Genomic DNA, 13,018 nt, shown 5'->3' on the forward strand with positions numbered 1-13,018 from the left:
TGGTACAGCCACTCTGGAAAACAGTATGGAGGTTCCTCAAAAAACTAAAAATAGAACTACCCTACACCCCAGCAATTGCACTACTAGGCATTTATCCACGGGATACAGGTGTGCTGTTTCGAAGGGACACATGCACCCCCATGTTTATAGCAGCACTATCAACAATAGCCAAAGTATGGAAAGAACCCAAATGTCCATCGATAGATGAATGGATAAAGAAGATGTGGTATATATATACAATGGAGTTATTACTTGGCAATCAAAAAGAATGAAATCTTGCCATTTGCAACTACGTGGATGGAACTGGAGGGTATTATGCTAAGTGAAATTAGTCAGAGAAAGACACATATCATATGACTTCACTCATATGAGGACTTTAAGAGACAAAACAGATGAACATAAGGGAAGGGAAACAAAAATAATATATAAACAGGGAGGGGTACAAAACATAAGAGAATCATAAATATGGAGAACATACTGAGGGTTACTGGAGGGGTTGTAGGAGGGGGGATGGGCTAAATGGGTAAGAGGCACTAAGGAATCTACTCCTGAAATCAGTGTTGCACTATATGCTAATTTGGATGTAAATTTTAAAAAATAAAAAATAAAATTAAAAAGAAAGAAAGAAAATCTCTTTCACAGTATTAAGAAAATTCTATTCACTAACCTAAATAGTTTCAAATGGTAATTTTTTTTTGTTAAAATATTGTTGTTTTTTGTTAAAATATATTAAGCATTTTCAGGTTTGAGTGTGTTTGTTCTTTTATTACAGGTTTTCCAGTTAAAAATATAATTTAGAAAACACATGTTGTGTCAAATTTCCTAAGAACCCCTGAGCCACTTTAACGCAGCACAATTTGATAATTATAGTCCCCTTCCTTTTCGTTTCTTACCTGCTAGCTTACTTTCTGTAGCTTCTTTTTTGAAGAAACAACTTCATTGAGGTAGATAAAGTTTACCGATTTTAAGAGCTCTTAACATCCCTTATCTGTTTCCAATGGATCCTCACTTCCATTTTCCTTACACACAGCTGTGTGATTAATCCTGCTACAGTAATAACTATTGTGTGCACAGGCCTTTTATCAATTTCCAATACCTACAGACTGAAGTCCAATTCCTGGCACTTGAACCCCTCTATGATATGGACCCAATCCACTTTTCAAGTCTTATCTTCCACCATTCCCCATCCAAACTCTAAGCTCTAACAAACCAATTATTTTCAATGTCTAAAACAAATAGTTTTTCAACCACACAGAGCTGTTTGTTTTTTTTTTTTATTTTTATTTTTGAGAGAGAGAGAAAGAGAGGAGGGGCAGAGAGAGAGGGAGACATAGAACATGAAGCAGGCTCCAGGCTCTGAGCTGTCAGCACAGAGCCTGATGCTAGGCTCGAACTCACAAACTGCAAGATCATAACCTGAAGTGAAGTTGGGTCCTTAACTAACTGAGCCACCCAGGATCCCCACTACATAGCCCTTTTTTATAAAGGTTATGTATCTGTCTTGGAATTCTCTTGACTTACTAACTCCCCCTCAGAAATGTCTGGTCATCTTTTATTTATTTATTTATTTATTTTTAACTTTTTTAATGTTTATTTATTTTTGAGACACGGAGAGACAGAGCATGACCGGGGGAGGGGCAGAGAGAGAGGGAGACACAGAATCTGAAACAGGCTCCAGGCTCTGAGCTGTCAGCACAGAGCCCGACGCGGGGCTTGAACTCACGGACCGCAAGATCATGACCTGAGCCGAAGTCGGATGCTTAACCGACTCAGCCACCCAGGCGCCCCTGTCTGGTCATCTTTTAGAGCTCAGTTCAAACTCCACAACCTGTTCAATGTTACTTCCACCTATAACCATGAAAAAGAATTCTATACTTCAAAATATCTAATCACATCTAGACTAAGTTGTATAATAGCAGAGATTTTTTAGGTAGTTCCTGTGAAATCTAATATAGAGACTAAAAAGTGAGATGACTATTTAAAACGACCCAATGAGTGACAGAAATCTAAAATTGGATTATAATGATGGTTGCCTAACTCAGTAAATTACCTAAGTATCACTGAAATGAGTGAGCACTTAAAATGGGTAAATTGTATCTACCTCAATAAAGTTGTTTCTTCAAAAAAGAAGCTACAGAAAGTAAAAAGAGGATACCAGGGACTAGTGAGAAATGGAAAGTTATTGTTTAGCAGGTACAGTTTCTGTGTGGGATAATAAAAAATTTCTGGAAATGAATACTGGTAATAATTGTACAACATTGTGAATGTACCCAATGCCATGAAATGGACACTAAAAATGGCTAAAAGGGTAAACTGTATATTATGTATATTTAACCACAATTTTAATTTTTTTTTTTTTTACTTTTGAGAGTGAGACAGGATGTGAGTGGGGGAGGGGCAGAGAAAGAGGGAGACACAATCTGAAACAGGCTCCAGGCTCTGAGCTGTCAGCACAGTCAGACTTGGGGTTCAAACCCACAAACCGAGAGATGACGACCTGAGCCGAAGTCGGGAGCTTAACCGACTGAGCCACCCAGGCGCCCCTAACGACAATTCTTAAAAATGAGGTTGGTTTTAGACATGTTGAGTTTGAGACACCTCTGGAATAGTGATGGTGATGCCTAGAATAATCTAGAGCTCAGAAAAGAGGGCAAAACTAGAAAATGATTTGAGGATACTGAACCATACACAATTTTGAACTTTAGGGACTAACCCATTAGAGATTAACCCACTACCTAACAAATAGTGGGTGCTCAACAAATACTGTCAATTGAATTTAAAACAAAAAGAAAGAAAAGAATCCAGTGACTTTAAAAAAAAATACTGAAAAAGTCAATTGCCTTATGACCTGACAATAATTCATCTTATGGATGTATTAAGTACTGCATTAAGAAAGCTATTGTTATATTTCTCCAATCTATAGACTTCTTGGTACTTTGTGAAGAAAAAAGAAACAGTTTCTGTGCCTTGGGCCTGTTTTTCACATCAATAAGTACTGCAATAAATGAAGACTAAAGAGTCTTCTCTCCTTATAGGTAAGAGGAAATACCTACCCGAATAGTTACTGTATGATTAGCAGATGGTCTCAAGAGAGGCAGCCGGTTCCCACACCGAGGCATTCTTCTCATATCCTCAATAGGAGTTCCAAGCCATTTCTTATCTGGAGAAAGGTGAGGTGGAATGTATTTAGGTATCTTCCTTTCTGTCCTTTGATGCTTGATTTCACATTGTTCTTTTCTAAGGTCAAAACAAACGTATTCAGTCACAAATCTGCCTATTTAAATTTCCTTAGGTACACAAGTATAAAACTTACCCAGAATGTTATTGTTTAAAAACGTCCCAGACTTGCTATCTCTCCTTGGTATTTACAATCAAAAGAAAAACTAATAAAACATAGTAAAACTGAAGAGCTTATTTTCAAGTCTATGGAAGCAATTTATTTTTAAATTTTTTTTTCAATGTTTATTTTTTTGAGAGAGAGAGAGACAGAGCACAAGCAGGGGAGGGGCAGAGACAGAGGGAGACACAGAATCTGAAGCAGGCTCCAGGCTTTGAGATGTCAGCACAGAGCCCAACGCGGGGCTGAAACTCATGAACCATGAGATCATGCCCTGAGTCAAAGTCGGCTGCTTAATTGACTGAGCCACCCAGGCACCCCACGAATTTCTGAACACATAAAATCGCCTTCCAAAAAAAACCTGACCATGTAAGAATATGAGCACTGCCAAATGAGGCACGGTTCACAGTGTCAGCTACTTCTCAGGTCTCTAGACAACAATTTTCAGCAAAGTGAGCTTATTGTGGCACATGTGATAGAAAATATCACAAATTATGGAGATTAAGATTCCAAATAGAATAACTGCAAAAATGTAAGCTTTGTAATCAGACAGACTCAGCTTTAAATCTCAGCGTTACTACCCACAAGTTATAATTTCAGTGAATTCTCTAATTCAAATCTGTTTTCTCATTTATGAAGTACAACATCACCTGCCTGCACATCAGAGCATTTGAGGAGAAAATGCAGTATTAATGGCCTAGAAAAATGGCTAAACAGAAGCTACTATCAACCTCATATTTTTAAATTCTGATTATCCCCACAAATTTCAGAAGGAAGATCATGAAACTAAAAAAATCCAATTAACAATATTTATTTACTTCTTGTTTTCTGTCCCTGATCTTTTTGAATCTAGGTTTAAATTTAGCATTAACATGGGGTGTCTGGGAGGCTCAGATGGTTAAGCGCCAACTTTGTCTCAGGTCATGATCTCATGGTTTTTGAATTTGAGCCCCACATTAGGCTCTGTGCTGACAGCTCGGAGCCTGGAGCCTGCTTCAGATTCTGTGTCTCCCTCTCTCTCTGCCTCTCCCCTGTTCCCAACTCTGTCTATCTCTCCAAAATAAACATTTTTTAAAAATTACATATTTATCGTAAAGTTAAAAAGAAACCAACTATTTCTTTGCTTCAATCTAAACCATAACTCTGTTAAACCCCCTTACAAAATTATAAAATGTATTACACTATTGGAGACACTCTTGTGGAAAAAAATTACCTTTTGTCATCTACTTTAGGCAGTCTCATGAAATGATCTGTGATTTTAGTATCCTTTTTTCCATGTTGCTTGGAATTCCTGCATTCTACATTTAGGCTAGAAATACTTCCAGATGGTTTGGCATTTAAATCATTCATTCCACTGCGAGTCTCTCCTCCTTCAAATTGAAAATGTAATTGAATTTCACCTCCTTTAGAAGAGGACGGTTTCCTCAATTCAGTGTCGGCTTCTCTTGCTTGGAACCTTGAAGGTCTACCAGCTGTTTGGGAGGAATTGCTATCTTCTTGCTCATCAAAACCTGGACTTGTCTCTTCATCTGCCTCTGAGTCCTGACAACTATTTTTGGAATTATCTACATCCATTGGTGACTCAGGTTCACTTTCTTTCTCAAATGGAGGAGAATTTCCTAAGCTACTCTCCTGTCTACTCAATTTGTTGGCATTTTTCAGTCCACTACCAGCATCTTCAGAGCCGATGTCTGACAAGGGACTCTCTGGCACCACATCTATCTCTTCCGGCTGACAACCTGCACAGTCTTCTACAGGATGGCAAGACTTGCTGCACTTCTGGTGGCTTTTGGCTTCTCTGGCCTGTTCATCTTCTGTGGTCTGCTTTGCATTTGCAAACTTTACAGGTGTCAAAAATTGCTGATTATCTCTACTCTCCTCACTATCTGTGTCACTGTGATCATCGTTTCGGGGTGACTGATCGTTAGCATTACTGAACTGCTCTGGTATCAGAGTTACTGTCGAAGGTTCACTTTCCAAAAGCCGCTCTGTATGTTTCCCTTCATTTTGCCACTTACACATAGCTGCAGTCTGGTGCTGGTTCAAATATTGTGTACTTTTTTCAACAGGTGATTTATCAAGACTTAGTTGAGAAACATTTTCTAATTTTTCCACATTATGTTGATAAAAGTTATCTTTTTGTACAGAACTCATCATGGATTCCAGTCTTGTGTTATTGTTTTCTTTACTGTGCAAACTACAACAGAATAGAAAGAACTAATGAGGCAATAGAACTTGATACAATAGAAAGAACTTATAAAAAAATCACTTATCCAACCACACAACCACACTACCACTACCATAGTAATAATTAAACTACTTGTGATTACCTAAACACAGAACATGCTCTTTCATGACTCCATCACTTGGTACATATGCCTGTAATGCCCTTTTCCCAACTCATGCCTGGGAAACACCTACTCTTCCTTTAAATGTTAAACTGGACTCACCTCCTGGCAGGCCTTCCTGCAAAGGTGAAGCTGATTGTCCTATATACTAACTACCACTGTTCTGTTTATATAAGACAGTCAAGTCTTATTTATCACACTATGTAATGATTGTGTATTTTTGAGTATGCCACCACCACTATACTCTATCTTAGAAACAGAGACTATTCCTCTTTCATCTTTGTATTTCAAGTATATAGGACAGTCCCTGATACATTAGACTCTAAAACACTATTATTTGTAATCTGAAAGAATGAATAAATGTAAAGAAAAGTGGGATCAAGCGAGGAGAAAAAGCATGAAGCAAGATAAAACATTCATGTATCATGTTATTCATTTCTCTGTATGGGTATGTTTCTATACCTTTCTGCTTCAGCTGTCTTGATTCCTTTAGTGTCCATCCAACTGGTAATAGTCTTTTGTTTGAAAACTGTAAAAAAAAAAAAAAAAAAAAAAAGACACACACACAGACACACACACACACACCAAAACAATTATGTATATGCATACATGCCTTCAAAGAGAAAATACCTATAGCAGCATTTATACACATAAGCCATTGTGCTAGGTTCTGTGGGTTAAACAGAGATTAATCATTCCTGCCACACTCAAGTAATGGGAGATAAGATAAAAATATTATATAAATGCATCTGGCATAGAGTAGTAAGCAACATGCCCCTAAAAGAGCTGGTATGGACTAATGGGTGAGAATTCAGGCTCTGTAATCAAACGACTTGGATTCAAATCCTAGTGCTCCCATTAGATTCCTAAGCAACTTTGTGAGGAATCATTTTTCTGTGTCTCAGATTCCTTATTTGTAAACATGCAAATTAACCGTACCTCTCCTGGGGTTATTATGAGGTTTAAATGAAATAGCATGCAAGATGTTTAAGGCACAAACTGGTATACGATCAATAAATAGTTCTTAACTAACTTAAGTTAGTTCTTAACTACCTTAGTATTAAATGAGATTAAAAGGAATTAAAGTATTTCTGAGAAAAGACTTTAGGGAACTAGAATAGGTAGAACAGTCTGATAAATAGGGGTTGAATTGTGCCTTGAAGAATAAATGTAGTCACAAAGGGAAATCATAAGCAAAGGCATCAATGGCAAGGAAAAATAAAGAACTTAAAAAGAAATCAACACAAAATATGATTGAAAAGTCAGCTACCACAAAGAGGTATGAAAAAGTGTTAAGTTACACTCAGAGCTGTAATTCCAGAATTCAAATCTAAGAGGCTGTCAGTCATGCATGATAGATAGCCTGGAGCGAAAATCTGAAGGGGCAAGAAGGAAGACCCTATTGATAGAAACCAGCAAGGAAGCTATTGGTGTTAAGTCAGAGGTTCCCAAACCATCTGAATCATCAACGGGCTGATAATTAATGGATCCCAGGGCTAGACCCCAGGCCTACTGAATCAATCTATATATGTGATGATGGAGTCAACAAAGGAAGCTAGAATCTGTATTTTTTTCAAAAGGTGACTCAGATGATCAGCAACTAGGTTGGAGAACTAATGGTCAAAGGCCAAAACTAGTCCTTGTGAGAATAGAGAATAAAAGTTGAGAAATGAGAGTCATTACAGACTTCATAATGATAGAAGTTAAAGGTGACACTGAGCTTTAAGTTTGAGATACTTAAAAGATAGTCACAGCATTAAGTAAAAATGTAGGAAATATAAGACAACTGGATTTAGGGGAAAATATGATTTGGTCAAATGTGAACATACTAAATTTGAGATGCTGAAGAGCTGACTAGATAGAAATGACCAGCAGACAATAGCAAAGGTAGAAGTGATAACTCAGTTGAAGAAATGCAACACAAATAAATGTAAACCACAGTTTACATAAGCATTAGAAATAAGCATGCTTTCAAAATTAACTAAACTATGGATTAAATGTATGTAATATTTTAGTATAATAAGATATAAAATCTTAAACATTCTCAACTATTCCCCAAACTGCAATGTAAGAATCTAGGCACCTTAAGTCATAGACTCATTTTTATTTGCTTAGGTCTTCTCAAATACCATAATGTGAGCAAAACAGATGTTGTCCTAAATATATGAAAATATACAGCTTTATCACTATATTTGAGTCCCATATAATTCATTCCTTACATAAAATACTAACATTCCAACTAAAATTCTTCGATTAGCATTTTAAAAAGTTTCTATCACAAAAAGTATTATATTTGATATTCCTTATTAAATACCACTATTTTAGTGCTTTTATTAAGTTAGCACTTCTACAGAAAATCAGGCTTCAGACAAAAAATTGGTTTCAATCAGAAGAGGATGAACAACTTGATTCCGAGACTTCTTCTGTAGTTCCATCTTTCTCTATTTAATTTCATTATATCAAACACAAGTATAGAATATCCTCAAATTACAAACCAGCAGGGAGCCAAAACTTCACTTTTTGAGTCAGTGTAGAATTTAAAACACCTTTTGGGGCACCTGGGTGACTCAGTCAATTAAGCATCTAACTCTTGATTTGGGCTCAGGTCATGATCTCATGGTTTGTGAGACCAAGCTCCGTGTAGGGCTCTGCGCTGACAGAACAGAGCTTGCTTGGGGTTCTCTCCTTCTCTCTTGCTCTTTCTCTCTCAAAATAAATAAATATTTAAAAAATAAAACATCTTTCTCCATAAATATAAGGATTAAATGGTATGCAATAGCTAGGTTCCTATAATAGACATAAACACAAAGCATAGCACTATAAAGGCAAGTCTAGAGAACCAAAAGACTACATACATCATTTCATAAGAAACTATGAAGTGTTCTCCTACAGCTCTGACATGAGAATGTATTCTCTCTCCAGTTTTAAGTTTCCTAGTATAAACAAACTGAGGGTTGATGGGGGGTGGGAGGGAGGGGAGGGTGGGTGATGGGTATTGAGGAGGGCACCTTTTGGGATGAGCACTGGGTGTTGTATGGAAACCAATTTGACAATAAATTTCATATATTGAGAAAATAAAAAATAAAAAAATAGTTTCCTAGTATAATTCCTGAAGCCTGAGAACAGGATAAAAGAGGAGCAAGAGGTGAGGAACCAGTATTTCCTGATAATAAAACATTCCTTAATCCTTCTGAGAGCCCTACTTCTCTTTCCAATACCACTACTCTAGCTTCCAAAGGTTTCTTTTGCAAAATTTCACAGGACTGCTTCAGAGTTTTACCCATTATTACCAAAATGAGCATAAAATTATGCTTCCCACATTACCTGGGAACTTCTTTCTTTTTACTAGAAATAATCACAGCAAGCAAAAAGGAGGGTAAAAGAGGTGATGAAAAAGATAAAAGATCTGGAGTCAAGATCTTGGACTGAGATCTTTGCTCAGTCACTTAACTGGTACTTTACTTCTTTGGGCTTCACTTCTATTTCCTCACCTATAAAATAGGATTAACAATAAATACGTACTTCAAGGCTTATGTAGATCAATGAGAGAAAATATGAAGTGTCCAGTCTCACAAAGTAGAAACTCAACAATTCACCCAATCTCATTTTCACGGATATCAGCAGTCCTCCAACTTTATTCTGACTTCACACCATTTACACTTAATCTCAGAACATCACTCAGTAACCACTGTGTTAGTGTCAATTAGCATATCAAATAGGTGCTATAGACACAGGCAAAAGACACAAAATGCTTTGAAATTCACCTGCATTTCAAAGGAACACCTCAAAAGTCTCTTCAATCAGCAGCAAGATAAGGTATGGGAAGGAAGGGTGCGGAGAGACCAAAAAGTGATGGACGGGGAGTTCTGAGATGAGGAAAGAGGTCTGATGATGCTTTTGACAGCACTGAGGCTGAAGGAATGATTCAAGGGAAGGGAGACAAACCAGCTCCAGTCCCCCCACAACCACCACCACCACCCATCACTGACCTACACTTGGACTGCCTGGAGCAGGGAGAGAAGCTGTAGGTAGCTATAAAAGGCAGAAAAGGGGAGCTGCCATCAGAATGTGAATAGCACCCTGAGTTCTATGCAGGGTTTGCGGTTTTCGACCAATAGAATATGCCCAGGAAGGTAAATAACACAAAATTTAAAGATGTTGAACGAACATCCATTTCCTTTTCTCATCTACTTCTCCTAGGATGACTATATATTAAAATTTTAAATACCACATTCCTAAAGAATTCCAAATTTGAAACAATAGTTTTTGTTTAGACTGTGAACATTTGTTAACTGGTGTCCTGTGCCCAGTATACACAAATAGTAACACATAATAAAGTACAGCCCAAGTTTTAATTTGGTTCCTCTTCTGCAGAAATCTGCAGGAAATAAGAAGATTCAACCAAGAGGACTGACTGCCTCCCTCCACTTGCAACTAACTCTTCCACCTTTATATGGAAATCAGCCTCTCAGATAGGTTCAGATACAGTACTTGGAGGTCACCCTCAGTGCCCCTCCCCTCCACTCTCCATCACCAAGTTCCCTGAAATCTTCCTAAATCTTAAATCCATTCCTTCCTCTCCATCTTCAAAATAGCACCAATATCAAAAGAACAGGTACATCACTTTGGACAAGCGCATTTATTTCCTGTAACTGGTCTCCTGGTCTAGTCTTGACTTTCTCTAACCCAGTGTTACACAAACTACAATGGACTTTTTTTAACAAAATACATACAACATAAGAATGCATCATATATAATAGGTATTATTTCATGAAACATGTTTGTAATAAATATGGCATATTTACTCAGTTCATAGATTTCCTACTGTTTGTACCAGGTGAAATTTATACAGCAGACCGCAGTCAGAGAAGTCCAAAGGCCACTAAGGCCATCTTTTCTAAAATACTCACCAAATGTTATCTCCCTTCTTAAAAGCTTTTTAGTGGCCCTCCATTAACCACAGAATAAAGTCTAAACTTCTTGAAATCGCACTAAAGTTTGTCCGTAACAAGCTCTGCCCCTCTTCTTGGACTCACCTCCTGTCACTCCTGTCATCCTGTGCTCCAGTCCTACCACTTTTGCACATGCCATTCCCTATGCCTATTTAATTCTTTCTCTCCTTGATCTACACGGTAAATCCTGCTTATCCTTCAATATTTAGTTCAGGTGTACTCCCCACTGCCTCTAAGTCCTGAGAAAACTAAGTTTATATCATTCACCTGAAGACTGCCTGATCTCTGTCCAGTTGACCAATGCATCACTGTTGAGCAATGCATCCTTTTTGAAATGCTCTCTTCCCTGCAGGACACAACAAAAGCCAAGATTTTCTCCTACTTTTCTGGCTACTTCTCTTCAGTCTACTCTTAAATGATGGTGTTCCTAAAGTTTCTGTCCTAGGTTGCCTTTATTTTCTCTACATGCTGTATATGATCTGATCTACTTCCATAGCACCGATCACCACGTTTATACCAAGAATCCCCAAATCTGTATTTCCAGCAAGATATATTTCTTATGAGATACAAAATACATATCCCATTCTCTCCGAATCCATCCACTTCTCCCCTTTCCTACCGCCCACAACCAAGTATAAACCATCATTATCTCCCACCTACACTAACTCCTTTAGTCTTGGGCCTGCGCTTCTGCTCCCTTTCAATACATGCTTCATTTTCTACACATAAGCCAGAGACCTTGAAAAAAGAAAGAAAAAAGGTGTGTGTGTGTGTGTGTAAACATGCATGCACACGCATGTGTGTAAAGTCACTCCCCTACTAAAAACCCATTAAAAGCTTCGGGTTGCCCTCAGAGATAAAACCCTTAGCATTCAAAACCCTTAGCATTACCTGTATGTCCCAGTATGATCTGATCTTTGCCTACCTCTCTGCAGCCCTATCTCTCACTACTCTCCCCTGTTGACAGTATGCATCAGCTATACTTCAGGAACCCTCCCTTACTTCCTCTTTTTTAGCTAACTCTTCAACATTCTTCACTCTTCAAAATAAGCATTTCATCTTCTGGGAGAATATCTTTGATCCCACAGACTGGATTAAGTACTTCTGACTCTTGGGGTGCCTGGGTGGCTCAGTTGGTTAAGCATCTGACTTCGGCTCAGGTCATGATCTCGTGGTTCATGGGTTTGAGCCCTGTACCCGGCTCTGTGCTGAGAGCTCAGAGCCTGGAACCTGCCTTGGATTCTGTCTCTCCCTCTCTGGCCCTCCCTCGAGCTCTGTCTCTCTCTCAAAAATAAACATTTTTTTAAAAAGTACTTTTGATTCCTAACCCTAACCATATGTCCCTCACCTATCAGCACAACCATTACCTCTTGTTACGTGGACTTCTCACAGAATTGTCTATCTCTACTGATGGATTTTAGGATCTGAAGACAGGCCAAGTTCAACAATGTATGCCAGAGACAAGTACAATGCCAGGTAATACTAACAGCCCTGCACCCCGGGGTGAATCAAGAGAAATTGTGACCTTCTTTGCAGCTTTCTTTCCATCTAGAGGTTGAAGCTTCACATACACAATTAGACCTCCTTAACAAGGCAATTTCTCAGTCAAACCCGAGGAAAGCAAACAGGTGGAGTCTACTACCATTTTCGGCCTTGAGTGACTGCTCATCAGGGTTTCTCACCCCACCAATGCAAGTGGGAAAATGTGGCCGCATTCCCCCACTAAGCGGCCTTAGTGACTCGGCAAGAGGGCCTCAGAGTAGTGCACACAAGACCAGAAAGGGGACGACTGGAGTTCCTGGGTCCTCAGAGACCAAGAAAAGGTTTGGGCCAAAGGGAAGGACAAAGATCTTTATTTCCCCACGTACCAAGCGAGGTGGCGCTGCCTCTGTGCGGTCCCGCCCGCCCCGGGACGCAGCCTGACGAGGACGGTGGGACCCTGAACTGCACGGGAGCGTCCTTGGGATCGAGAACGCGCCTCTGCCTGCCGGGGAAACTCCGGGCGTCCGAGGCGGCCGGCGGAGAAGTTGCAGCGGTGCCCCAACGGGGTCGCTTGGTGCAGGGCTCACAGCCGGGGCCCGCACTCATGCTTGGGACCCGCAGCGCACAGTCCCCGGGCCGGCCCGGGCGGAGAGCCTCATTCACTAACCCTGAGAGGGACGGACTGCGCCTCCTCCTCGGCGCCTCCCGGCACCATTCCCTCTCTGCCGCTGCCTGCTTCTGCAGTTGCTGCTCCGCTGGCCTCCCGAGCCAAGCCCTAGCCAGTCGCCTGCCTTCCCTTTCCACAGGCACCCCCACCTGCCACAGGACGCGCCGCTTTGATTCTGGCTTGATTCACTTTCCCACCACCGGAAGGCGGCCGTCAGGCGCTTCCGACTTCC

The 13,018-nt window shown here is 39.6% G+C and overlaps 1 protein-coding gene across 10 annotated transcripts in view; it reads right to left on the reverse strand.

Annotated features, from left to right (window-relative positions):
* The window catches only part of PARG (poly(ADP-ribose) glycohydrolase), a 132,362-nt gene extending 119,387 nt beyond the window's left edge, over positions 1-12,975 (reverse strand). For 5 of the 10 annotated variants that reach the window (XR_006209030.1, XR_001510073.2, XM_042960253.1 and 2 more), the window contains exons 1-4: positions 12,506-12,975; positions 6,148-6,214; positions 4,551-5,534; positions 3,054-3,237 (exon numbers count right to left, since the gene is read on the reverse strand). Coding sequence is in view for 8 of the 10 variants with exons in the window: in XM_042960253.1 (XP_042816187.1) it covers positions 3,054-3,237; positions 4,551-5,534; positions 6,148-6,214; positions 12,506-12,725 (1,455 nt within the window). In the remaining 2 variants the exon portion in view is untranslated. Of the gene's footprint in view, positions 1-3,053; positions 3,238-4,550; positions 5,535-6,147; positions 6,215-12,505 lie in introns of those variants that run through there. The other 5 variants (XM_042960254.1, XM_042960257.1, XM_042960255.1 and 2 more) reach the window with 5 other exon arrangements.
* Positions 12,976-13,018: the final 43 nt, after the last annotated feature.

The sequence above is a fragment of the Panthera tigris genome, chromosome D2 (genome assembly GCF_018350195.1).
Source record: "Panthera tigris isolate Pti1 chromosome D2, P.tigris_Pti1_mat1.1, whole genome shotgun sequence".
Taxonomy (NCBI): domain Eukaryota; kingdom Metazoa; phylum Chordata; class Mammalia; order Carnivora; family Felidae; genus Panthera; species Panthera tigris.